General features: G+C 44.5%; 2 protein-coding genes across 3 annotated transcripts; one reads left to right on the top strand and one right to left on the bottom strand.

The window, feature by feature from the left end:
* Positions 1-828: 828 nt before the first annotated feature.
* Positions 829-4,185, top strand: C8H11orf42 (chromosome 8 C11orf42 homolog). The gene is made up of 3 exons (XM_057777728.1): positions 829-900; positions 2,808-3,606; positions 3,869-4,185. Exons 1-3 carry the CDS (start codon positions 829-831, stop codon positions 4,000-4,002), a joined length of 1,005 nt encoding a protein of 334 aa, XP_057633711.1. The 3' UTR covers positions 4,003-4,185.
* Positions 4,186-4,319: 134 nt separating this feature from the next.
* On the bottom strand, positions 4,320-26,856 carry Fhip1b (FHF complex subunit HOOK interacting protein 1B). Of its 2 annotated transcripts, none has more exons than XM_057777726.1 (12): positions 26,723-26,856; positions 16,076-16,404; positions 15,297-15,938; positions 14,816-14,974; positions 14,564-14,650; positions 14,196-14,363; positions 11,418-11,497; positions 11,027-11,232; positions 9,663-10,454; positions 7,235-7,413; positions 6,914-7,076; positions 4,320-4,839 (listed from the first exon to the last, which is right to left on the bottom strand). In XM_057777726.1, the coding sequence occupies exons 2-12, from the start codon at positions 16,211-16,213 to the stop codon at positions 4,481-4,483; spliced, it is 2,973 nt and encodes a 990-aa protein (XP_057633709.1). In that variant the 5' UTR covers positions 16,214-16,404; positions 26,723-26,856; the 3' UTR covers positions 4,320-4,480. The 2 variants fall into 2 exon arrangements, with proteins under 2 accessions (XP_057633709.1, XP_057633710.1); XM_057777727.1 differs by having other exon boundaries at positions 11,069-11,232.
* Positions 26,857-26,978: the final 122 nt, after the last annotated feature.

Below are 26,978 nucleotides of genomic sequence, written 5' to 3'. Positions count from 1 at the left end.
CACTGCTCAGCCTCACACCCTCCTACACACACCTGCTTTCTGCTGCTTTTATAACCCAATCATTAATAGCTGGTTTCAACCTAGGAGCTTTTAGAAGTCAGGATTCCCAGGCATACCCCTGATAAGTTAAATCAGAATCTCTGAGAATAGGAGAAAGAATACGGTAATTTATAGGTTAAGAATCACTGGAGTCTTTACTGTTGTTACTGTTGTTTATGTTTGTTTTCAGTGTAAGCCTTGATCTATACTTCCATATCTTTCAGGACTCCAGTGCAACTTAAAGAAATCTACAACTAACTAGATGACAATTATTCTAGTAAAGCAGTTAAAGAGAAGTGGTCCTACCCTGTTTCCTTAAAGAACTACAGATCAGGAGCCTGAGACAGAAAGAGTGTACTGCACTTTACTTCCCCAAAGCAAGAGAATGACTCTGGGCTGAGACGGAAGACCATGAGATCATGAAACAAGACTGGAAGATAAAAAAAAAAAAAAAAGGAGTGAAAAGAGGAGAGAAGAAAGAAGAGAACATCTTCGTGTTATTCAAAGGGCAGGGCAGGCACACAGGGAGAAAATGAAATGGCAAAGGGTAATAGAGCGTAAGAAAAGGGAGAGGGAAATAAATTGTAAATATTATGACCTGCAGGCTGCAAGGAAGCAGTAGAGTTACTGTCCTCTCTGTATCCAAGGCTCCATTGCCTAGCAGAACCTCTATGACCTCATGCTGAAGTTGATCACAGCCCAAGGTGGGGGCGGGGGGCTTACCTCCCTGGACAGCTTAGGGGTTCCTGCAGCAGCCACTACCTTGCCCAACCCCTCCCACTCCCTACCATGTTGGTCAGTAATCCCCACCTGCTAACACTGGATGAAGCAGATGCCACTTGGACCCTCATCAAGGATAAGGTAGGTAAAATAAGGAGGCTAAAGAGGAAGTGGCTGAGTGTGAGCAGGCTGATTCTTAGGTGGTCTGTGTAGAAAGAGGTGGGACATCTAAGACAATAGCAGCAGTAACTGACATATAAAAGCACAAAATAAACACCTGAGTGAATGAATGCACTGATGATGAACAACTAATTCAAGACAAACATCAAAATTCTTCAGAGGAAAAAGGAAAAAATGTGTATTTCCAAGCTTAAACCACCATCTTAGAGAAGCGACCATCAGACTTGAGGCAGCCTTAATGGCCCTTAACAACCATTGCTTGGAAATATGCTCACCACAGAGGCAAGGGAAGCAGAAATAAGAAAGCAAAGGATTTTCCCAAGATTAAGAGTAATTGGTTTCAACAGTGCTAATCTGTATCTACCCTAGACCTGCTGAAATTACAATGAACATAAATGAGGCCTTCCTCCATAGGAAAGAAAAAAGAAAACCCTTCTTATATTATCTCAGTGAATAACTCAGGGCAGAGATACGCAGAGTAAGTGGGATGACTTCAAACAGAACAGGGCACCTCTGAGTGCCCTTATTTCCTTCTTTCAATGTACAGGCCAGCACTTCAAAAACAGCTTTATGGTACAAAGTAAGAGCAGGGCAGCTTCAGGGGGCCATTGGATGAACTCAATGTAGGAGCACAGATATGTGGGATCTGGTGGATAAAAAGTAGATCACTTGGAACTTTTATGTGCCCTTGCTCTCTAGCATAACTGAGAGCCAGAAGGTTCAGTCAATGAAACTTTGAATGGATGGCTATCTTAATAGCTAAGTTACTACTAAAGAGATCTTACAATGTTCCCAGGTACTCTCAATAACTGCTCACCAGTTACACATACTCCAAACAAAAACAAGAAATAAAGAAGGATAAACCTAAGGAACTAAAAACCCTAAATGGATACTGGAATGAGACAAAGATTAGGCCTCACACAGAAACAACTATCCCTCGCAGGTTGGGTAGAAAACACAAAAGAGGTAACTAACCCCCACAAACAACAGGCATTGTTAAGCCCACATCTGTGTATCCTTTCTCACTAATATTATCCCATCTCCTAAGCAAGATCTTTGAAGATTCTTTTTTTCCACATTCATGATGAGACTAAGTTCTACCAATTCTGTGACTTCGACTTCCCATTACTTTAGCTCAGGAAATAAAACCATGTTTTGCTTGCATTATTTCAACAGTCCTGTTATTTCCCTTTCCCACTTTATAACTATGAAAAATCAGTTCTCTTCTTCCTGATCCCATCTTCCACCCAGAGCCTACAAATGGCTTTCCATTGGCCTCAGGATAAAACAATCACTTATAAAAGGCTTACACACACAGCTTTCTATAAACTAACTCCCGTGTGCCTTCCCTCTTCCTACCTTAAATGCAAGCAGTATGAAATTATGTGTTCCTAAATGTACATGATTTGATGGTTCAGGGATTTTCCATGGCTGTCCTTTCTGCTAGGAATGACTACTGCCCAACCTGCTAATCCCGCCAAAGCTCAAGTACTGCCACTACCAAACGTCTTTGACCATCTTTCTATCAAAGACAAAGGCTGTTAAATCACTTGTCTTTGTCTCAATCTGCTATCATTTTACTTAGCTAACTACTGTTCAAATTTTTGTCTCCTCCATTAGCCCAAGGTACTTCAGGATAAGAACGAAGTCTCATTCTTTCATGTATCCAAGTATCTACCATATTCTGGCACAAAATAAGACATTCAAGGTTTTACTACAGGAGGGAACTAGGTGATAAGAAGTGTGGGTCTATGTATACCATAGAAATGTACTTAAAGAGTGAACAGTGGTGGGAAGGTCAATTTAGACAACACAAGTTAACCTCTGACCTTAACTCAGACCCTGACTTATAAACTGGCCACCTGCAGGTCATCGAGGAACGTTTTGGGTCCAATGTAGTGGCAGTACCTTTCCTGTCGGATGCAGCCTGCTATGATCTACTGGGCGTTCTAGTGAAACAGTCCCGTCCAGCCCACACCCGCCTAATTTTGCCAGGCCGGCAGGGTCGAAGGGCACTGAAATCAGTAGGGCTGCTACCAAATCTTCTAGAACAGGTAGGGTCTGATGGTGTCTTTTCCCACTGCACTCGGGAATACTCACCAAATGGCCAAGCCGAGATAGCCTATGAAGAAATGAGAATGTTGGATGGGCAGCCCTGCCGGATCCGCCTACATATGGGAGGCCTGCGCAAGAAAGTTGCCTTCCTGCTGCTACCACCAGGGCAGGTGAGCCTACAGCAGAATCTTCCTTGGCTCCGAAGCACCCACAGCATCTACGTCATCTACCAGGTCTTCTCCTGCACCTGGCTGCAGCTAGGGCTGTTACCGACAGCCCGTGAGCCCCAGCTGCTCCGGTTACAGCGGTCATTACCTATTGCTTTCTCCTGCCTCAAGTTTTCACTGCAGCCCAAGGGTGTGCTGGGACCACAGAAGTCTCTGACCAAAGACCCATTGCCCCAAGGAGCCATCTGGGTTAGACCTAGCCTTAGCATCTTATCAACTCTGGCCCCCACATCAGTACCTGCTGATACCCTTGAAGTTGCTGATGTATCTCCACCTGTCCCAGCCCCACCTACACCACCTCCCCAAGAAGGGCCAGAAAGCAGACCCACCAGATTCTCCTATAAGGGTCGAAACCCCTTCCGGAGGGGCCCCTATATGCTTTCAGGTACTGCTAGAGGAAATGAAGATGAGGGATGGGAAAGACCATTGGAGGGAGAGGGTACAGGGAGTATAGCCCATGAATGGGTTCAGCAGCCGAGTGTGTACAGGACCCTTATGAAGGGACTTGAGGGAGCCCAGGGAGGGTGAGATGGAAGCACGAACCTGGTAAGGGTGTGTGTGGGGGGGTAATAACAGAATCAGAGGGAGGGACTAGGGCGGAAGATCAGGGCGGGCATGAGTCAAGCTGTGACTATCCCCAACCCTAGCAGAGAACTGGCTCTTCAGCCCCCGCAACCCCCCACCAGGAGCCCAGGGTGGGGGCCCCGGGGACCCCGACCGGCACTCCATGTCCCTGCCCCTGCTGCAGGGTCTGTCCTCGGAGTTCGACAGCGACGAATGAAGCTGAGGCAAGAGATGCAGGGGGCAAGGCCCCTAAGATCTGACATAGGGATACTGGTCCCCAATAAACATCAGCTGCTGCACCCCCAAACCACCCTGGGCCTGTGTGCTTCTTCCTTCTGGGATCCAGAAAATGAGTCTCCATTTTCCCCTAAGCATTAAGTCCTCTCACTTCTAAGAGTAAAGGGGCTATCTTGAAACCCAACCATCAGTGTTATCACCAGAAAGGCCCCCTGATGATTCATGTCCCACCTCATACAACCTTCACAGGGCCACAGCCCCAGAGATAAAGGGTGCCAAAGAAGAATGAGCACAAAATAGAGATTTCCCTTTTATACATATTGCAACAAATTCTCATAAAACATTCATCTGAAATAAATTAAAAAGTCCATTTGTCACTGCCTCCAAACATAAAAAGGAGCCCGTGTCCTGGAATTCCGCCCAGGCCACAGAAGGCCCTGATTGTCCATGGAAGAAAATTAAGGATTGAGGGGCCCAAAGCCTGAGACGGGAGGAACAGATACCTCCTCTGAAGTATCCAACAAGAAAGGCGAGGTGACGGCATGGGCCTGGGAGATGGCAGCCAACTCCTTGAGAAACTCAGGGAAAATGACTGCACAGTAGACAGCGTTCTTGACTCGCAGAGCCTCACCTTGTCGTTCAGAAGCCCCGCTCCGGGGGAGCAGAACTGGGGTTGAAGCGCCTGGAGAGCCCCCACCTAGTCCAAATCCTGTTCCTTCTCGCCCAGGTTGAAGAACCTGTGCCACCTGCCGGGCTCTGGTGGGACTATGTGCATGCCGCAGGAGTAACTCCCCCAAGGATGGCCTCCGGCTCCTCACTGAGAAGAAACAGGAGTATCAAGAAGGTGCTGGGATTAGGAAACCTGCCCTAGTCTGGGGAACAGATTCCCCAACCCCTTTAGGTTCTTGAACTTCTCCCCTGGGTTCTGGAAGAATGGAGGGACAAGATGGACAAAAACTGAACTGAAGTTCCTCTTTTGTCTCATCTCTAAAAATGACTAAAGATTTGAGACAGGGGTTTTTCCTCATACCAAAATCCTGCTTGCTCAGCATTTCCCCTCTATCCAGTCTCCTCAGCTGCCAGTGTTTGAACTACTTTATTCCCAGCTACAACTCCTTCCTTCCCCATGACCCCTCATCCTAAAGAATTTATTCTAACCACTGTTAGATGGCTCCCATACATAATATGCCCCAACTCTGTGTTTCCTATCACTCTCTAGAGCAGTGGTTCTAAACTTTCTTAATGCTGTGACCCTTTAATACAGATCCTCATGTTGTGCTGACCCTCAACCATAAAACTACTTCGTTACCATTTCATAACTGTAATTTTGCTACTGTTCTGAACTGTAATATAAACACCTAATATGTAGGCTATCTGATATGCAATCCCCCAAGGGGTCACGACCTACAGGTTGAGAACCATTGCTCTAGCACCAGATCCAGTCAACTACTTCTACTTTGCTCTGACTACCTAAAGCTGACCTACATCATCTGCTCTTTCAATACCCACATGTACAACTGCAGTTCAGGGATAGCTTCATTTCTTAACACTCCACTGCCTGTCTAGGATCCGTGTCCTTATACTAACTACTACCTCATCACTCACCAGTCCCCGCCCTATACCACCAAGACCTCCCTCCCACTGGGTATGCCCAGACAGCTTCACATTTGTTTCTGTCTAACTTTCTGGATTCCATCACTTAAGTAGCCTAGACTCTAGCCCCTCGATTATGGGAAATATCTCTAATCGCCACCTCTAACAGTGCTTACAGAAACACCATACAGACTTATTAATCTTGCATTCAGAGCCTTCACAACCAGGGTCTCACTCAGCAACCTACCTTCATTAGATCCAATAGGCATCTTATATCTATCTGCAGCTTCCTTCGGCTACAATTTGTCATTCCTGCTTTTTTATCCTTTCTGCCTTAGTTATCTCCACCTGAGAAAACCCTGAAAATACTTTTGTGATCTTCCCTATGCTGACTTCATGTTCTTCTATTATTAACTAACATCAATAATTTCTTCCCAAGGCTTCTCTCTCATGCACTAAACTATGAACTCAAGAACTTAAGAATGTCACATTTAATGCTTCCTTAGCTCCTCAACTACTACCAAATCCTGTCATATTTAATGCTTCCGTATCTCCTTAACCACTGATAATTCTGTAAAAACCTGCTTCCCAAGTAGTAAAAGACAAGATCTCCTGAGTACATTGGGAGCACGGGGACCACAGGAGAGGGTTGGAGGGGAGAGGAGCGGCAGGGAGGGGAGCAGAGAAAAAGGTATAGCTCAATAAAAAAATCAATAAAAAATATATAAAAATTTAAAAATTAAAAAAAAAATCTTCCTTCCCTACCAGATGCTTGCTGCTTTTCTTTCCCACTACTCAAATTCAAACCTCCCTGGTCCTGATTGTTCTTCCTGAATCCCTACTCTTAACTCTAATTCATCTGCAATCAATCACTTCTAACAATAAGATTTTAAAAACCTCTCCTAGTTTCTTAGTGTCTGAAAGAAAAATCACTACTTCTGCTCTAAAAGCTTCCACTCTAAAAGCCTCTTACTCTGGCCAAACCTTTCTAGCCATATCGCCAATTGCTCCACAGTCTTGTAAAGCCCCCTACTCTCATCATTCGAAGGCAAATACCACATCAAGTTCTCACAATATCCAATACCCAAGAACTTCTTTCTCTTTCCTTGTTCTTCTACCATTACGCAGGTTTTTGCAGATACTGACAATTAGGGTCTTAATATAATGACTCTATCCTCTGACTCAAAACCTGGAAAAACAAAAAATGAAGACTCAAACTCTTCAGTTTCGGGATCTTAACTAACTTGGACTAATGAGGTGTCAGGGAGAATAAGGAAGGATTGTCAATTAGTCCTTACCTACAGACTCAGAGCGGCGGGGAGCAGGGCCTGCTGTAGGACCTTCAGCCCAGTCCAGCTTGCCACGAGCAATGAGGTACTTCTTGGCTTTGGATAGCAGAGCAGGGAAGTCCTCCTGGGAGGCTGCAAAGCTCTCAATCTTATTCTTCACAGATCCCAGCACCTATGAGACACAATTTTAGAATGTTTCCAGTGGCTTCACATTGACACAAGCCTTCCTAGCCCCACTGCACCTGTTCCCAGGCCACCCAAGGTCACTCTAGCTGTGGGCCTAGCCCACCACTGAGCCCGGACGCACCCATGCATGCATGCATCGCACACCTGCAGCAGGGACTTGACACTGGGCTGGAAGACCATGTTGGTGTTGAGCAGGAAAGAGCGGAGCAGGGGCTGGGGGTGACAGGCCAGCTGGGCCACCAGCCCCGTCAGCAGGAAGTTGACATAGACGGAGTTCTGCAGCATGTTCTCGAGTTTGGCAAAGAGCACAGCCATGAAGGGGCCTGGGAAGGGGGTGGGCACAAGGATATAAAGCCTGAACACAATGCACATCGCAAGCATTCCTCCCCTAACAAGACCCCCACTAGATGAAAATTATAAGTATATGAGTGTGTTAAATGACCTGTGACCACTTTCTCTGGACAATTAAGGTATCCAGATGCCAGCATTATAGATATTATGACTGAAGAGTCAGATCTTAAGCCCTAGAGTGTAGACACATTTCAGATTTCAGATGTGCTCTGTGACTTGATAAACTAAAAGCTTGACAACATTTAGTTTCCTATTTATAGTAAAATAACTATACCTACCTCATAAGATAATTAAGAGGACCAATGAGATATCAATATGTCAAATATCAAGTACAAGAGCTGGCAAGTTTTTTCATTTAATTATAACCATATCCTACACTGTATTTCTCCGTTTTTAAGAAGCTTCATTCAAGAACACAACAGAAGAATACACAGAGAACCAAGTCACAAAACTAGTTCCATGTTAGACAGAGTAACAAAATAGTGGTCAGAAAGAAAGCAAAAAAAGAAAAAACAACAACCAAGAGAATGTGAATTTCAAAGCAAGTAGAAGTCTTTAGAGGTACAGAGACAGTATCAGTTTTGTCTTTCAGGAGCAGGGAATCAAGGAGGTAGACTAGGCTCTACAGGAATAGACTAGCTTATTTCGGAGGCACAGGAAACCGATTCAGGATGAGAAGAAGGGATTAGCATTCTATCCTAGGAGAAATGCCTAAAGACATAATGTGACACTGGACCACTGAAGCCATCACAATATTTCCGATGAAAGATTTTTATAGAAAATAGAATATATTTAAACTATGATAGAAGAATGATGTACAAGTGGTGAATTCTGAAGCAGATTTTATATATTTTATAACATCTATTAGAGGTATCCATAGGACTAGTCTTAGCCCAGAAGTAATACTAGCTTAAGGGTCCAAACAAAATCCCTAGCTTTATCCTTCTGTTCATTCCCTGGGAGTATTTTCTAAGGGTTATTGCAAAGAGTACAAATGACTTTACAAAGAAAAGGGAAAGAAGCATCAATTAATACTCAAGACTCTGGAAAAACCACATCACCACCTAGAGGTACTGAGCAGAAAAGGAGCAGAGCAGAAGCTAAACGAATAGGAAGATAGTTTTCTATAGTATGCTAAAGAAGGAATATGGCTCCAGACAGAAGCAATCCCAGGTTTATCAAGAAATGCAGCACACAGACTTGACTCTTGACAACTAGGATAGGTGGTGCCTTACTGAACTTCAATCTTCCATGACCCACTAATAAAAATCCCATTGTTATGTTTTTACAATGTGCCAATATTAACTTGAATGATTTTTCATGTACCAATGGTAGGCAGAATGCTAACTTAAAGGGTGCTTAATCTAAACTCTACAGTCTTAACCCTAGCCACTATACTGCTTCCCAGAGATTTTGTTTTGTTTTGTTTTCCCATGCTAAGATATAGATTACAGCTTAATAAAGACTTGTCTTGCTCACAAACAAAACAAAGAAGAACCAGTCCAAAATCTCAGGTTGGATCTAGCTCCAGGGGATCGACCCAAAAGGGCCTATCAGGTACACTTAGAACTATGCTTTGTCATTTGCCCTCAAAGAATATCACCCACCCACCCCCAATCCTTACTAATCATATGTTCTTAAAATAACTGTATTGGACAGTCATGGCAACCAAAAAGGTACAAGACAATGGACAGGAAAATGAAATCAGGCCCTTCTTTGAAGAGACAGAGAGGAAGGTGCTGAACAGAAGGGAAAGCACCAAAAGAGATGACTCCAGGGCCATTAAAGACCTAGCAGAAGACTCAAAACCCAAATACACAGACTAGTGGGAATGGCACAAAACAGAGGTGTACATGTGTCTTTCGCACAGAACAGTACAAACATCATTCATGTGGTTCAGATATATTATTAACCAAGCACAGAACAGCCTATTTACAAATCTCAGGAAATGGCCAGACTAAAGGAAAAGGAGGAGCATGCATATAAGGACAAACAAGGCTCAGACTTAAGTCAATATACAAACTAGCACAAGCACGGAAACACATAACAAGAAACATGAGGACACAGTATTACATGGTTGTATGCAGAAGGGACTCAAGCAAAATGGATCAGGGCTAGGCAAACACACAGAAATGGGACAGCCAAAAAGTCTTAGAACTCTGCACAAACATGTTGAGAACATGCAAGTGTACACAGAAGAGGCTGAAGTTAAACAGCTTACCAGTGAAGGGCTGGCTCGGCAGCTGGTGGAGAGTTCGCAGAGGGCTACTGAGGAAGGGACCAGGGGGCTCAGGAGGGCAGGTGAAGCTCTCGTAGGCCTCCTCCTCCTCAGGAGGTAGTGGAGGCTCTAGGGGAGGCTCTGAACCAGCTCCACCATTGCTCAATGCCACCTCCAGCTCCCGGAGTTCTTGCCCAAAGCTCTCTAATCCTGCCATACCCTCAGAGGTACCCTCTAATAATTCCTTAACTTCTTCCTGTGGCACCAGTCGCGGCACCAGACGAACCTTCTTGGCTCCTTCTGGCCATGGTCCTGGTACCCCATTGAGCTGGGGTGGGAGTAGGTGACCAGGGGTATCCCCTACACCCACAGCTAGCCCCCTACTCCCTAGGTTTTCCTCCTCCCCTTCCCCTACATTGTCCCTGTCCTCCTCAGGCAGTAGGCAGCGTTTCTTAGTCCGGGAGCCAAGAGGGTTAGGCTCAGGAGGGGGCCGCTCGCCATCATAAGGGGCAGACCAGGTTCGGCAGGCACGGACACAGCGGTCTACACCACGGCGAGCCTCACGAAGATACTCCAGATAATTGTCTTCTAGCTCACCAGGCTCCTCTGCAGGGCTAGGCCGTCGGCCAGGGCTGGAATTTGGGGATGCATTAAGCCCTGGAGAACGTGGAGCTGGACCTGGGGACTCAGGGCCACCTAGGCTCTGCTGCCGAAGAAACAAAGCCAGACGGGATGGTGTGGAGGGCCGAGGCACTGTTACCACTGAAGAAGAATCAACACTTGGGCTTCCAGGACCTTTACAGGGAAGAAAACATAAGCAAAATCAAGGAGATACATCAAGAGGAGCGAACAAGAGATATAGAGGCTAAAGGAGAAGATAGTGAGGAAGCAGAAATGGAACTATTTTGATAGCTAATTCTCCAGTCCCCAGACTTATTCACCCTAATTGATCACCCCTCACCACCTCCATCAATGAAAAAAAATGTAAACAGAGTCAGGCGGTGGTGGAGCACGCCTTTTTATCCCAGCACTCCTGGGAGGCAGAAGTAGGTAGATCTCTATGAGCTTGAGGCCTGCCTCTTCTACAGATTAAGTTCTAAGATAGCCAGAGCTGTAACACAGAGAAACCCTGTCTCAAAAAAAACAAAAATCAAACAAAAGAACCCACCCAAACAGAACACATGATGGAAATAATGGAGAGAGGCAGACTAGACCTTTCCAGAAGTAATTTATCTGGGAAGGTTAAAGATCTTCTCTGCAAGACCACTCATCAATCTCCCCAGAATTGGAATTCCTCTCATTGTCACCTTCCTCCCCTCACCATACCCCTGCTTTCTCTCTAGGCTCCCATAGAACCCAGGCCATACCCGTGATGTCCTCCCTTCTCCCTGCCTCTCTGCTAGGCCCACCTCGTGCCCATGAGGCATGCTCTGGACGAGGTGGGCTAGGGGCATGGTGCCGACAACAGCGAGGGATTAGGGAGAGAAACTTGTCAGCTGCTCGTCCATAAAGATCCACGTCACGCACAGCTGGCTTCTGGCTCAGCATCACATGGTTACACGGGACAAGATACCTGGGAGATAGCAGAAAGAGAATATGCGTCATCAGGAAAGACAGCACCTGAAAGCAGGCCAAGTGAACTACATTGCTAAACTAGACTCAGGAGGACCCTCATAAGCAATCCCAATACAGCCCCATCACCCCAACAAAACTAGGCCCTGAGGGTCAGCCATCCCTCAGCCCTGCCCCCACAGGTACCTGAGAACCAGCTGCAGCAGAACATCCTCACAGCTGAGGTTCAGAAGGGTCCTGAAGAGACTCAGAGAGACCATGCAGAGCTGAGGGGGAAGGGGAGGGAGGGAGTCACCATAAGAGCTGTCTATCCTCCAAACTATTCACCAATGGGAACTCTCATTCCCCCAACCCCAGGCCTAACCAAGCACTCCAAGAACAGCCTATGTACCAAAGTCTAGCACACACACAGTATGTTATGTATTAACCAGATAAACACATAATCTTTGTGAACGAGACTTTACTAGTGTCAGATCCACTAGAGTTCTACAGACCCTATACATAACTGGACTGTCAACATACTGATTCCATCAGTGCTCCAAAGAGACCCCAAGAAAACAGACACTAAGAAATACTATACCAAAGCAAATAATTCACAGGAAACTACAGCAATATTACAGTCAAGTAAACACCTGTCAGAAGAGACTGTAGTCACATAGTAATTGAATGGCTGACAATAAGGAATCAGGGGGAACCTGGAAGAATCCCAACTGGGAAGTAGGTGGAGTCATCAGTTTGGAGTCTGAGTCACCTCTCCAACCCCAGTGTCTCTGAGGAGGTGGGATAAAGAGAAGCTCAGGGCCACTGACAGGAAAAGGTAAAAGTAAGTGAGAAGGCCAAGAGCAGACAAACCTTTTGTTTTAGAAAAAGAAACCTTACTCATTTCTACCTAGACAAAAATAACACATACAGTAAGCTAACCTCACTGCTTTGAATCCCTACAGCATTTTATACTTTTCTTATAGCAAGTACGTCAGACATCTTGGCCTTGTATAGTCTGGGCACTGCTTGTTTGGGTGGCTGTGAGAGAACTAAGTGGATCGATAGTAAGAGAAAGTTCACATTTGGGGTAACATGGATGTCCTAATGACCACTTTAGCCAGCAATGAGATCTCAGATTCGCTCAAGAATAGTGGGTGAGCAGGAAAATATGTCTTCAAAGATCTCCTGTCTGAACCTATAAACATTTTACTTGGCAGACCAGAAGAGACTTTACAGATGTGATGAAAATTATGGACTCTGTGGGCCTTACGGTGTGGCTCAGTGATAAGAGTACTTATTTAGTATGCATGAGGTCCTGGGTATAATATACAGCATCATAACCTAAAATACACAGTGAGACTGTCTCAAAGAAAAAGAAGGCTTGGGAAAGCAGCTCAGTGATAGTGTGCTTGCCTTTGCACACAAAGCCCTGGGTTTGGCTCCCAGGACTGTTTATAAGAAAAAATTGTAAGGAAAAGAAAAATTGATAAGGTGGCTCAAAATATAGCAGGGATGTGACCCATCATTGTTGGTTCCAAAGATAGAAGAAGTAGTTAAATTGGGGATGGTCTTCAATAGACAGCAAGAACAGTCCAAATATGTACTCCAGTACTAAAAGATAATAAAATGTTTTAAATCACTAAATTTGTGGTAATTTGTTTTGATGGCAACTAGTAACTAACTCAGATAACTTGTCAGGCTCACAGACAAGTTAGCCAAAGTGGCTCACTTAAAGGCACAAAAGCCAAGCTAACTACCTAAAAAGGACTGGAAAGTAGAAATCAAAGCATTTATATATTTAACATGGGTATCCTTAAATCAGAAGAGAACTGGTTCCTCTAAGAACCAGAAACTAAGAACATGAAAAGCTCATAAATAAATACATAAATAAATAAATAGAAATGCTAGAGACTAAAAACAATGAAAGAAAACCAAAAAGGTTAAGATTAGGATGAAAGAATGGCAGATAAAAACAAGAAGAATGGAAATAAATCTCAAGAAGGAAATTAACTGTCAAAGCAATCCAGGAGGTCAGACAGAGCTAATACCATGGCATGCTCTATCTTTAAGATAAGAATAAAAGTTTATCTTTACAAAATTAAGCATCTCATATCAGAAACATACCCACCTCTTCTTTTCTCTCTTCTCTCTAAAATGCATGACTGGAACCTTCTCAACTCTCACTGCCTCCTCCCTCTAGCTCATTCCATCTCTAGTCACAATACTCATTCCCTTTGCATGCTGTTCCCTCTGCCTAAACTGCTCTCCTTACTTAATATTCAATAGCTGACTCCATTATCTTAGGCATGACATGACATCCTCTGAAATGTCTTCCCTGGCCAATCCATTTTTTTACTAAACTTTTTTTTGCACAAATAGTAACCTCAATTTTCAACTATTTTAGTAACTTAATTTGATATTTATACTCTCCATAAAATGAGCTCTAAGACAGCAGCAGCAGTGACTACCATTGTGTTCCTAACACCTAGTGACCCAACAAGATGTCATTATCAATAAACTTGTGCAGGTAGAAGGACTCTAAGTGGGCAGGTAGATGGATATGTGCCCTAACTACAGTTCAATGCAGTGAATCCAAAGAGAAGAGAAGGCAAGCCAACAAGGAAAAGCTGAACCATTTATTAGTACAGACACAAAACTCAAAGCACTCTTCTATCACCCACAGCAACTGACAGGATAAACAGCTTAAGGGAATTGTGGAGCAATACATAACAATCACTGCACCACGACAAAGCCTCTGCCCATAATGGATAACTGTGCTGTAGATGAACATAGCATAAAAACAGGGAAGCAAATCAAATTCTTTACTCAAAATGGCTAAAGTTTAGTGCGACAAACTGCCATGCTAAAGTGAATACCAGAGTCAAAACTCAAAAAAAAGAGCAGAAACACCTTTTGACAACAGAAATCAGAGAAAGATGGCTCACCCAGGTAGTAAGTCAGGACAGAGTTTAAGAGCCATACCCGTGAGTTGCTGCCAATACGGGCAACAAGGGTGTCAAGGATGGTGTGGGTGTCATGCCGGTGTAACAACAGGAATCGCAGGAAGGTACGGAGCAAGGCAGGCTCAGAGATGCTCCGCAGGAAAAGTTCCAGGTAGGCGGTACTGGCAATCATCTCCTCCACAGAGGTCTGGATGAAGGGGAGGCAAAGCTTGGAGACTTAGGTTTCCCTGCACATACATGGCTCATACTCCCTGGGTTCTAGGGAACAAGAAGTATCAGAGAGGGAAAAGAGGAGGAAAACGCTGCCCAACGCCTCCCATATTACTCATTTCACTGGTCAGTCACACACCAGTCCAGGTCCTCCTACGCCTCACCTATCATCCTTACCTTGTGCAGGGCAGGGCCCATGACAGGCACCAGGAAACCATTATGGATATAATCAACCAGCTGCTTCTGCACCAGGGGGTGAGCTACCTAGACAGAACAAGAGGGGAAAGGCGGGATTATGAAGAGTCTACTGCCTGGAAGAGAGCAGAGTAATATAGTAAAGATAGACATCCTAACCCCAGGAAACGGACCCGCTTACCCCAACTTCCCAGAAGCACCAAGGGTCACACTCCTTAGGAACCCTAGTCCTACCTGAATGACTGCATTGCAGAACTCTAGGGAACTCATGAAGAGTGCAAGCGCTGGCACTCCTATCCAGTCTTCCCGTCGCAAGCAATGCCAATCATCCCCTGGAACTTCAATCTTTCGGGGCAGTGAGGAGTATAGGGCACTCAGCCCTGTGGCCAGCACCTAAGAAAGATTACCAAAGATTCAGATAATGTAACGGCTTTGGGAACTAACTAGTCATAAGATTTGAAGGGAATACAGGTTAAAAAACACTACCAATGCTGATAGCAAGTTGCCATGTGTTAGGCCCTCACCTACAACACCTGCCCTATCTAGTTATGATCATGTTTCACCCCCATTCCAACTCCAAGGAGTTGCTTTCAAATCTGAAATAAAGGTCTCTCTCTTCCTGACACCTAGCCTTTCCACATCTCCTGGATAGGAAGATGATGTTCAATGTCCACATACATGCCACACCCTACTCCCCATCCTAGGGTTTGCTAACCGGACAGAAATAAGAGTGATCTGCGATGTAGCGGCCCACAGTGTGGCTCCCATCTGAGAGAGCCATGAGCAGAAGTAGAGCATCACGGGCCTGCTGACCCAGGGTGCCTTCTCGATGGACAAATGGGACAAGGCGAGAAAAGAGGAGAAGACGTGGAGCAGCTCCAGGCTCAGGAGGTGGCTGCAAGAAAAACTCGAGCAATGAAGGCTCCCGAGCAACACACACACACAGTTGGCTGAGAAGTAGCACCAGGCCTTCATCCAGTGCTGGGCTACTGGGCACAGGACGACCACAGGCATCCAGCAGGGCAAGCAGAGCCTCACGAACTGGCCCATGCCGCAACAAAGGCTGGCGAGCTTCGCTCACAAGCATCTCAAATAGTTTCAGCTGCTCAGCCCGCCGTTCCTCAACTCCATCCCCAAACTCATCCCATTGCAGCTGCCATGTCAACACTCGGCTCAGCAGATCTTCACGCAGAGCAAACTCTAGCAGGGGCCCAGGGCCTGAAGGGGCTGAAGGGACTGCTCGATCCTCTGCCAGCAATGTTAGCATTTGGTACGTGTGGTTTCGCACAGCACTGAGATCATCAGCTGTGCCCCCAGCAGCTGCCCGAGGGCCTTGCCGCTCCAGAATTCGCACCACCTAAGGCAAAGGACAGAAAAGAAGAAAAAATCTAAAATGATAAGGTAACTAAATGGAGTGATAAGAACACATAACTCTGCAGGTTACGACTATTAGGGTGAGTAACAGACTAGGTATTTTGTCATGGAGTCTCCTACCTGAGACCAGTGATTCTTGAAGACCATGAGGCATGTCTCAGGGTCAGCCACAACAGGGGTCTGCAGACTGGCCCCTTGAGGTACACGATGCCCAGGGACCCGGGAGGCCAGCCTGCTCAGCCAATTCATCTTCTCCATGAGGCAGGCTGGACAGGGCCAGCAGCCTGAAGACTATACTTTGAGATTGTACCAGCTGGAGGCTTTCTCCACTTCTGTCTCCAATCTGCTTCATCCGGTCTGTAGGAGCCAGTAGCTGGCCATGGAGCCACAGATTACACCAAACTGGAATAGCAAGCCCAGAGTTCACTGCCCAGTCCAGAGCTGCAAACCTAATTTAAAGGGAGAAGATGAAAAGGATAAATAGGAGCCCACTACTCTCAGCTTCCCTGGAAGAATAACTCAGCAGCTTTCCACTGAAAATTCCACATAGCTGGTGGCAGTGTACACTTTTAATCTGAGAGCATGGAAGAGCAGAGGCTGGCAGACCTCTGTGAGTCTGAGACTACAGTTGGTCTACAGAGCAAGTTCCAAGACAGCAAGGGCTACTCAGAAAATCCTGTCTCAAACAAAACAAAACAAAACAAAAAACAACAACAAAAGGAACTCAGATCTACACAGTCAGCACATGAAATTTACATGCCCAAAATAGAACACATAATTTCTACCACCAAACCTGAGCTTCCTCAACCTTTTCTATCTCAGTAAATGTCACCAATGCTCACCTACATGCTCAGATCAAAAGTCCGGACATGGTCCTTTTTTATCCTTTTCCTTCCAATATCTAATTCTACAACAAATCTTGTCATTTCAGAAGATTATGAGTTCAAAGCTAGCTTGGGCTACATAAAGTTCAAGACAAGCTGAGGCTACAAAGTTATGACTTTGTCTCACAAAGAAAATAACGGATGAAAAAAAGAAAATTAAAATCATGTCTCACTATTACAATAGATTATAGTTCAGTGTTGAGACAGGATCTCATATATTGAACAGGCTAGCTTTGAACTCACTATGTAACCCAGGCTGTCCTCAAATTCATCATCCTCTTGCCTCACTGCCTCACCTTTGCCAATTCTGTGATTAAGGGATGCATGCCACTATGCCTGGCTTAAATTGCCCTCCCAAGAGTTTAGTCTCCATTCGGCAAGCATATTAGTTGTAAAACCTAGATTTTACTCCATCTCTCCTCTACTGGACAGCCAGGGACTTCCTATCACACTAGTAATCGCCCTAACCCTAACCCTAACCCTAACCCTAACCTACAGAAGCCTAGACAACATAATCTCTCTGTCAGTCTCCTCCTCACTCACAGTTTGGTCACAGGTCTTATTTCCTATTCCCTGAGCCTAGAATGTTCTCTACTCTTCCCCTTACTCCCACAGTTCCAGTTAAATGTATCTTCTTAGAGAAGTCCACCTTACTTAACAATTTTATAAATAATTTATCTTCCTACCTTCATTTTCTAGCTTCTTAATCCCTTCTTAATAGATTCTATCATCTGAAAACTATCTTACCTATCTTCTTATCTTCTCCATGAAGAAATCAGTTCTTTGAAGGCAGGATTTGCCTATCTTACTTTTTTTTTCTTCTCAAAACAGGGTTTCTCTGTAGCTTTGGCACCTATCCTGAAACTAGCTCTCCCAGGCTGGCCTCAAACTTACAGAGATCTGCCTGCCTGACTCCTAAGAGCTGGGATGAAAGGTGTGCACCACCACCACCCAGCCCTTAATTACTTTTTTAACCTCAGTGTCTAGAATAGTGTCTATCTATTCAATGTTTGAATAAATATCTGCTCAATTAATGGACAAATAGCATGCACCAAACTAGCTATTAGCCCACAGCTCCCTCTCCATCACCTAACACCTTTTTATCAGTATTGTCTCTAATGAGTAAAAACTCTTCAGAGGAACTATGTGGTTCAGTCATGTTTCCTCTTTAGACTCAAAGGAACTTAACCCAGAAATATAATAGCAGTCCCATACTGTGACCTAAGGTTACACTAACCAACACCTCCTTTCATCCATTTCACTCAGTCACCTCATCACAACTAAAGGAAGGTGGCAACTGTGCCGAAGGACACCTTTTATAGACGAGATCTTATAAAGGGAAAGCCAGTCCTAAAGATCTGGGAAGGTACATTCAACTGATTAACTCAAGGTATAATGGTACTAATAAAGTACTGGGCACTCTGCTAAGTAAGCACTAGAAACACAGGTAAGACAAAAATAGGGTTGGGTGGGCAAAATACATAGAAATATTTGCAAACCACTTTGGAAATCAGTGTGGCGGTTTCTCAGGAAATTCGGGATCAACCTACCCCAGGATCCAGCAATACCACTCTTGGGAATATATCCAAGAGATGCCCTAGCATACTACAAAAGCATTTGTTCAACTATGTTCATAGCAGCATTATTTGTAATAGCCAGAACCTGGAAACAACCTAGATGCCCCTCAATGAAAGAATGGATAAAGAAAATGTGGATTATATACGCATTAGAGTACTACCCAGCAGTAAAAACCAATGATATCTTGAATTTTGCATGCAAATGGATGGAAATAGAAAACACTATCCTGAGTGAGGTAACCCAGACCCAAAAAGATAAATACGGTATGTACTCACTCATAAGTGGATTCTAGCCATAAATAAAGGACATTGATCCTATAATTCGTGATCCTAGAGAAGCTAAATAAGAAAGTGAACCCAAAGGAAAACATATAGTTATCCTCCTGGATATTGGAAGTAAACAAGATTGCCAGGCAAAAATTGAGAACTTGAGGGCTGGAGAGATGGCTCAGTGGTTAAGAGCACTGTCTGCTCTTCCAGAGGTCCTGAGTTCAATTCCCAGCAACCACATGGTGACTCCAAACCATCTGTAATGAGATCTGGCGCCCCCCTCTGGCATGTGGGTATACATGGAGGCAGAAAGTTGTATAAATAAATAAATAAATAAATAAATAAATCTTTAAAAAAAATTGAGAACTTGGGGGTTGGGGGGCTAAGGGGAGATGGGGAGAGAAAAGTGAGAAGGGGAGGATAGGGAGAGCTTGGGGGAATGGGAGGGTTGGGATGGAGGAAGGGTGAATATGGGAGCAGGGAAGTATATATCTTAATTAAGGGAGCCATTTTAGGGTTGGCAAGAGACTTGACTCTAGAGGGGTTCCCAGGTGTCCAAGAAGATGTCCCCAGCTAGTTCGTTGGGCAGCTGACGAGAGAGAACCTGAAATGGCCCTATCCTATAGCCATACTGATGAATATCTTGCATATCACCATAGAACCTTCATCTGGCGATGGATGGAGATAGAGACCAAGACCCACATTGGAACACTGGACTGAGCTCCCAAGGTCCAAATGAGGAGCAGGAGGGAGAACAGGAGCAAGGAAGTCAGGACCACGAGGGGTGCACCCACCCACTGAGACGGTGGAGCTGATCTCATGGGAGCTCACCAAGGCCAGCTGGACTGTGACTGAACGAGCATGTGATCAAACCGGACTCTCTGAACATGGCAAACAATGAGTACTGACTGAGAAGCCAAGGACAATGGCACTGGGTTTTGATCCTACTGCATGAACTGGCTTTGTGGGAGCCTAGCCTGTTTGGATGCTCACCTTCCTAGACCTGGATGGAGGGGGGAGGACCTTGGACTTCCCACAGGGCAGGGAACCCTGACTGCTCTTTGGACTGGGGGGGGGGGAAGTAGGGGATGGGGGAGGGAAATGGGAGGAGGTGGAAATTTTTAATAATAATAAAAAAATAAATATTCAAAAAAAATTTTCAGAAGTTACAGCATATAGGCAAATAAGGAAGCTGTGAATAATACTATTAAAACGAAAAAAACTAAGGGCTAAATCTTAAGAACACCAGGACTTACGGAAGCCAAGTGTGGTGGTTTGAATAAAAATGGCCTCCATAGGCTCACAGGAAATGGCACTATTATGAGGTGTGGATTTGTTGGTGGAAGTATTGTCACTGGGGGTGGGCTTTGAAGTTTCAAATGTTCAAGTCAGGTCCAGTGTCTCTCACTCTTACTGCTGCCTGCTGATCCAGATGTAGAACTCTCAGCTCCTTCTCCGGTACCATGTCTACCTGCAAGCCATGCCTCTAAACCTGTAAGCCAGCCCCAATTAAATATTTTCCTTTACAAGAGTTGCCACAGTCATGGTGTCTTCACAGCAACAGAAACTCTAAGACACACAGAGAATTTGGTAAGAAAGATTCAGCCAGATGTAATGAGTGCTGCATGTCTATAATCCCAGCACTTGAGAAGCTGCGGTACAAAGATAGTCAGTTTGAGACCAGCCTGAGTTATATAACAAGATAATTTCTCAAAAAAAGAAAAGAAAAAAATAAGACAAAAATGCCAGGCATGGTGTATGTATGCCTTTAATCCCAGCACTCAGGAGGTAGAGGTATATGAATTCAAAGCCAGCCTGGACTTACATGGAGAACTTCAGACAAGCTAAGGAGTACAAAGAGAGACATGCGCCCCTCCACCTCAAAAAAAAAAAAAAACACGCACACACCACACAGACACCAAAAACAGTAAAAGTAGTTAAAGGAGACATTCAAAATATAGCAATATAGAAATCAAGAATGTTTGTTTCAAGAGCCTGGAGGGAGATTGCCTAAAATCCCATAGAAGTAGAATGAAGATAGAAAACAGTTCGCTAGTTTTATTGAGGGTTTTTTTTTTTTTTAGATAATCTTATTAAAAAAATTCAAGAACAATTGAGAAGCAGAGAAATATATGATGTATTTTAACAAATTTCAGTGACATAGAAAAAAAAATTGGGCAGTTTGTGTTTAAAAAAAGGGGGGGGTCAAGAGTTCATATGGTTCTGACCTGAGTGCTGGCCCAGGCCTGTACTCTAGGACCTGGGAGGCCGGAACAGGGAGAATCACAGTTCCAGGCCAGCCTGTGTACAGTGTGTGCAGAAGAAGAATTTGTGTCAAAAATGGGGGGAGGGGCTTTTGTTTGGGTTTTGAGTAGGAAGCTTCAAGTCTTTTTTGTCAACTGAGAAAACAAGTCTGAAGAAAGAAAAGTTGATATAACGAATAAATAAGTTAGGAATAACAGACAAAAACAAGGAATAAGATATCTGAGAAAGAAAGACATATACTACCTTTTCAAGAAAGAAGGAAAACTAGCACAGGATGAGAGCAAAATCAAAGGGAAGTATCTACAGCCTCACCCCCTAGTCACTCCTTACTCCGGAGACTAACAGTCAGGGAAAAGGAGTGAGACAGCAGAGAGGCCAGAGTGGATGCTTTACTATTTCATTAACAGCTTCCTATAAACCATCAAACACGCGCACACACTAGCAGCTATGACCACAAAGGATGCACTGGAAGAAGTACTTATAGTCCCAAGATTTGAGGTCCCAGGAAGATACAAGCTAAGGAATGCAAAGCCCAGAGTTAAACAATAGAAATTCTTCCCTCTAACTGCTACTAACATTTCATGTTGGTTTCTTTAATCACTGCCTATACCTTTGTAAATATAGTCCATTATAAATTAAACTCTTGTGAAACCCAGCCTGAGCCATCTGCCACCTGCCACCTGCCAAGGAGCTTGACTGATACAAGAATATCACTGTTTACAGAGTACTCTCTACAACGTATCTCATTTGAGGACTGAAAACAAATAGAACCTTATGCTTAGAAAAGAATAACACAAATAGTAGGTAAGGTATGAGCTCTGAAATTCCTCAAACAAAAGTCTGAATCTCAATGCACCCTGTTCCAGTTATGTGATCTTAAACCACAAATCTGAGCCTGTTTCCTTATCAAAAATTTCCTAAGAAAATAAGCATTCTTTTTAAGAATTAAGTAAGAGAACAGCACTCTGGGCATAAAGTGCATATTCTGTAAACTGTTTCTTTGCTCTTTTCCTTTCTGATCCTGTTTGACCAGGGTGTTCCAATCTCTGAGATAAGAGATCTAATCTGCTCTAATGTGTGTCTCTCACACTCAAGCCTCAGTAAACCCAGCAAAATAATATGTCCAAAGTAAACCCCCTCCAGGTTCTGAAAATCTAAAAAACTCCTATCTTGTAATATATCTGGGGTGCCCTCTCTTGCTCCCCTGCTTAACTACCACAAAGCATCTACAGATGTAAGAATGACCCCCCTTGAGCCTTTTCTTATTACCTCTTGTAGCTCCTGAAAAATAACCACTTGGAATATGCATCGAAGAAATCAAAACTGAACTATTAATCTAGGCTTTGCTTAAATACTTAAAAATACAAAAGGCCTTGGTATTCCTGCCACCTATTTAAACTCCAAGCAAAATTCAAGACAAGATAAAGAGGGCAGAATTGCCATATAGTTATGATGCCCTTTGTCCCACAGCAAAGTCCAAAGAAAAGATAGACCCCCTCCCCCCATTTATCTGCAGTTTCAATCACAAGATGAACAAGAAAGAAGCAGTTGATTTCTCCAATCTACACATGGCCAGTGTCAGCCACTCTCCTCAGGGTCCAAAACACAATACAGCTTTATAGGCCTACACAGCAAAAGGTGTCAACCAACCTCAGAAAAGCAGGGACAGGAAGAGGCTCAACCTCAGCCTCCATTAATAACCTTTGCCCTGGGAGAGGCAAAGAGAAAGAAGCAGGAAGGGACTTTACCAAGCAAGGAGATCAAGTGACCTTCCAAGAACAGACCTCTTCCTAAGGAAGACGGATAAGGCTGTTACCCCAAACACTAAAAGTGGAAAGACCTGATTAAACCTGTAGAAATACAGTGGGGTGGGGACACCTAATAGCCTATCTGGAGCTCAACTCACACGTACCCTCCCTGCTTTTACATGTCTCAGACAAATGGACTACCAGGAAATGAACCACCTCCCCAATACTACCTGGGCCTCTTGCAGGCATCTCTTCATCTGAGTGGATTCCCATAGGCACAAAGTGAACTCGTAGCACACAGTAACTGCCTTTACAACAGTGGCTCCTCAATGTCACACAGTTATCTCTAACCCTGTTGTTTGAAGGTGACAAAGAGGATGTCAAAGACTGGGTGAAATTGATCCTAAAGGGTAAGAAAAGTTCACTAGGCAAAGAAAAGATGTTCCTAGAAGAGGAAGCAGCTTTTCAAAGATTTCAAGTCTAAAGAAGCAACATGTTTGTTAGAAAACTGTGAACAATTTATTCAAGCTAGAACACAAGGGAGTGGCAACAGACAAGGCATGAAGAGGTGAGCCGAGGCCATATTAAGAAATTTGGATGTTGTCCTACATGCTACAAAGAGCCAAAGTTTTAAAGCAGTGTAGTTCCGTGCTTGCATTTGTATTTTTAGAAAGATCGTTCTAGGAATGGGCAAGAAAAGACCAACTTTTAAAGCTTTAAAAAAAAAAAACTAGGTAAGATCTAAGGAGCTGAAGTTGGTGAAGATGTGGCAATAGAGATAACGGAGGGGAAAGTATATTACCATCTTAGTGACTAAATTTAGGAGAAGGAGCAGAAAGAATAGAAAATGACACCGAAGCCATCCTCTGGATTGATATAAGACACATGGGTGCAAAAACGGGTCAGGGCAAAAACTCTTAAGTTCTGTTCCAGGAATGTTAATTCAAAGACATCTGTGGATATATACACATACATGGATATGTATACAGAACACAGGAAGAGACTGAGACAGATAGAGAAGTAATCACATCACTGTGATATAATCTTTATATTTCCATATTCTCCCTCTAAACTAAAACTGTCATTCTCTCTCCAAACCAAAATAAGAGCTCTGTGCAACTATATGAAAGTCCTATGCAACTTCAACAACTTATTTCTATTGTTACCTTATGTTCCCAACAAGAATTTACTGAATGAATAAATGAATGAATTTGTTTTCCAAGTCCTAGTAAGAGTGGCTGGCATATGAACGATATGGGAAAATGGCTACATACACCACCACAAAATGTTTCTATGAGTACAGCACCCGCATTCATGTCTCGTCCTCTCAGACCTACCACAATCCTCTATATATCAGAAGTCAAACCCATTTTAATCGATGCGTTACTGTGGCAACAAAGAGTTTAGTATAGCGAACAAAAAGCTTTCCAGATTCTGTGCTTTCTCTAGCACAATCGAGAATTTAGACAAATCCTAAGAATGCTCTAACATGCCAGCCAAGGCTACATAGTGAGACCCTGTCTCCAAAAAAGAAGAAAGGGAGGAAAGAAGGAAAGGAGGGAGGGAAGGAAAAGAAAAAGGATTTAACACATGATTATGAAAATGCACCAGATACTATACATGCCTATTCTGTGTCATTAACACGATATTAAAGCCCTTGTCCCTATGACACTCTCAGTCCCCTTAATCTCTTTTGCAAGTAGGCAATTACAAATCATAAAGCTGTACTTCTTGCCAGCATGAAGTCCTCAATTCATCACAATTTTTCAACAACTATGTCATGTCCTTTCCCACATCATCTTTCCTTTCTCTTAGAAACCTTCCTTCCTCAAGTAACTAGCACTATGAAGATGCCAAACTCTGAGTGTCTTGTCACTATCCTGTGTGACCTCTAGCTGCTGAACCTGACTCATCTCCGAAATAAAATCCCTTTTTCTACTTCACCAGGTATCAATATAATTTCAGCAAATTTTGAGGCTGCTACGTAAAGAATGAAACTTTAACTTTAAGATGAGTTATTATTTAATATGAAAGCATGAATGCTATTCAGATTATCTGAAGTTACATAAAATAACTAAGTACATATTTCTTCCACCTAAAACAACACACACACCACTATCATTCCAAACATCAGGATTTCATAAACCTGTGAAATATTTTTAATTAAAAATATGGTGGTCAGCTGGGCTGTGGTGGTGCACACCTTTAATCCCAGCACTTGGGAAGCAGAGGCAGGTGAATCCCTATGAGTTCGAGGCCAGGCTGGTCTACAAGAGCTAGTTCCAGGACAGCTAGGACTGCTGTTACACAGGGAAACCCTGTCTCGAGGGGGAAAAAATATATGGTGGTCACTTCTTATTTTCACGATTTTCTTTAAACTTAACATCTACTTTACCAATATTTATTTCCTCGGTGAAGAGCAAAGAGTACCTTAACACCAAAAGAGTAAGAACAATAACCTTGGAATAAGGTAACCCCACCCCCTTAGCAGTACTGGGGATCAAACTCGGGCCTTGAACACAGTAGGGCACTCTCCCACTGAGCTGCACCCCCAGTTCTTTCTTCCGATCTCATATATATGTGCACAGCCAGGAACTGGATGGCTCAGTGTTGAGGGACCATTATTCACCAGCCTGGTATACTTGTAGGTCCTATAAGTTCTGATAGTCTGGGCAGGCGGCCAACAGATTTATCATTGTGAAGAAGGACTCTCTGGCCTCCAGAAAGAAGAAAATATATCTATATCACAGTTTAAAGTAACTAGCTCTGAAGCTGATATTCTAATTCTCAAGGGATGATCTTCATAGGAAACGATGGTTACAGGAGGCTCACAGTGCCTCAGCTATCTCGCCGACTGTCAGTAGAGAAGACCCAGTGATGGGAAAATGGCCATTATCACTCACTGAGTGAGTCCAGCTTTGCAAACTTCATGTCTGTGTGGGTTGGTAAGGAGATGGGCTTATTAGATTCAAATAAAATGAACTCAGTTACAGGGTATAGAGGGAGGGATGACCTGTGAACGAATAGAGGAAACTTTTCAGGGTGGTACAAGTATTTGGCATCTCGGTTTACAAGTGTGCACGTACGTCAAAGCTTATCAGTTTAAAGGAAGAACAGTTTATTGTGCAAAATTTACCTCCACAAAGCAATGTCTTGTTTTTGCTTTTCAAACTCCTGAGGAGAGTAAACCTAACTGCAGGTGACAAGCCATGTGACTTAGAATTAGCAACTGCGTCCAATATAGATGACAACCACGGGTAAAGAGGAATGGAGTAAGGGAGTCGAGAAATAGGCAGAGAAAATAATACAAGCAGTTCTCTCTCTCCACCCCTCCCAAAAAAACTTCGTGAGGGTCTCATCTTATTTAAAGTCTGCTTACGAAAGTGGCACCTGAGGAAACTGTGCTTCAGTTATTATTCTGTGGAGGACTAAAACTCAAACATTTTCATTACCATAGCTATTACTGCTCATGATGCTGTTTTGTGTTGGTTTTCCCCCTCTCGCAGGGCAGCCATGTGCACAACAAATGCACCTGTACTGTCCTTCCTTGCTCTAAAACTATTGCTGTCCCTGGACAGGACTGGACATCGAGAAGGCCCCGCAAGCAACCTCATTTCTTAGCCAAGTCTTACAACCCTCAGCCTCTCTTTCCTCTTTTGCTCTGCCTTCAACTCCTCCATCGAGACACAGCCAACCCCCGCAAGTTCCCGCCTTGGCCTTTAACGCTCCTCATCCTCGCACAGGCCTTACCCCCTCAACTCTCGTCCCAGGACGTCCCTCACCTTCCCAAGCTCAGCGAACCCACACCCTTTGCAGACGGGGCCCATGAGTTCCCCCAACCTGGCCCTTCACAAAGCATCCCAGGATCTCCTCCGCCTGGCTTCCCGGTCCACAGCGCCCAGGCTGTCCCCCGCCCCTACATCAGCCGCTCGCAGCAGCCCCTCACCACCTGCCAACCCCTCACCCCGTCCCTCACGCCAGCAATTCCCCAGCCCGGTGCCGTCATCCCCAACCCCTCGGCACCTTGCGCCCGTGCGCGCGCCGCGGCCCACGCGTCGCTCTCGCTTGCACCACGCCGCCCTGCCCGGCCTGTCGGCGGCCGGGCTAGGTGAGTTCAGGCCGCCGCCATCGCTCCTCAGGCGCACCAGCCGAGCCCCGCCCCGCGCCACACGCAGCCCGCGCCCCCGCGCACCTCACGCAACCGCCCAGCGACGCACGGCTGGGCAGCGGCGTGCCAGCTCATTGGCCCGCCCAGGCCCCAGCTAGAGCGTCGACGCTC

Source organism: Chionomys nivalis, chromosome 8 (genome assembly GCF_950005125.1).
Source record: "Chionomys nivalis chromosome 8, mChiNiv1.1, whole genome shotgun sequence".
NCBI lineage: Eukaryota > Metazoa > Chordata > Mammalia > Rodentia > Cricetidae > Chionomys > Chionomys nivalis.
The sequence above is the reverse complement of the archived record's forward strand: the minus strand, read 5'-3'. Positions and strand labels throughout refer to the sequence as shown.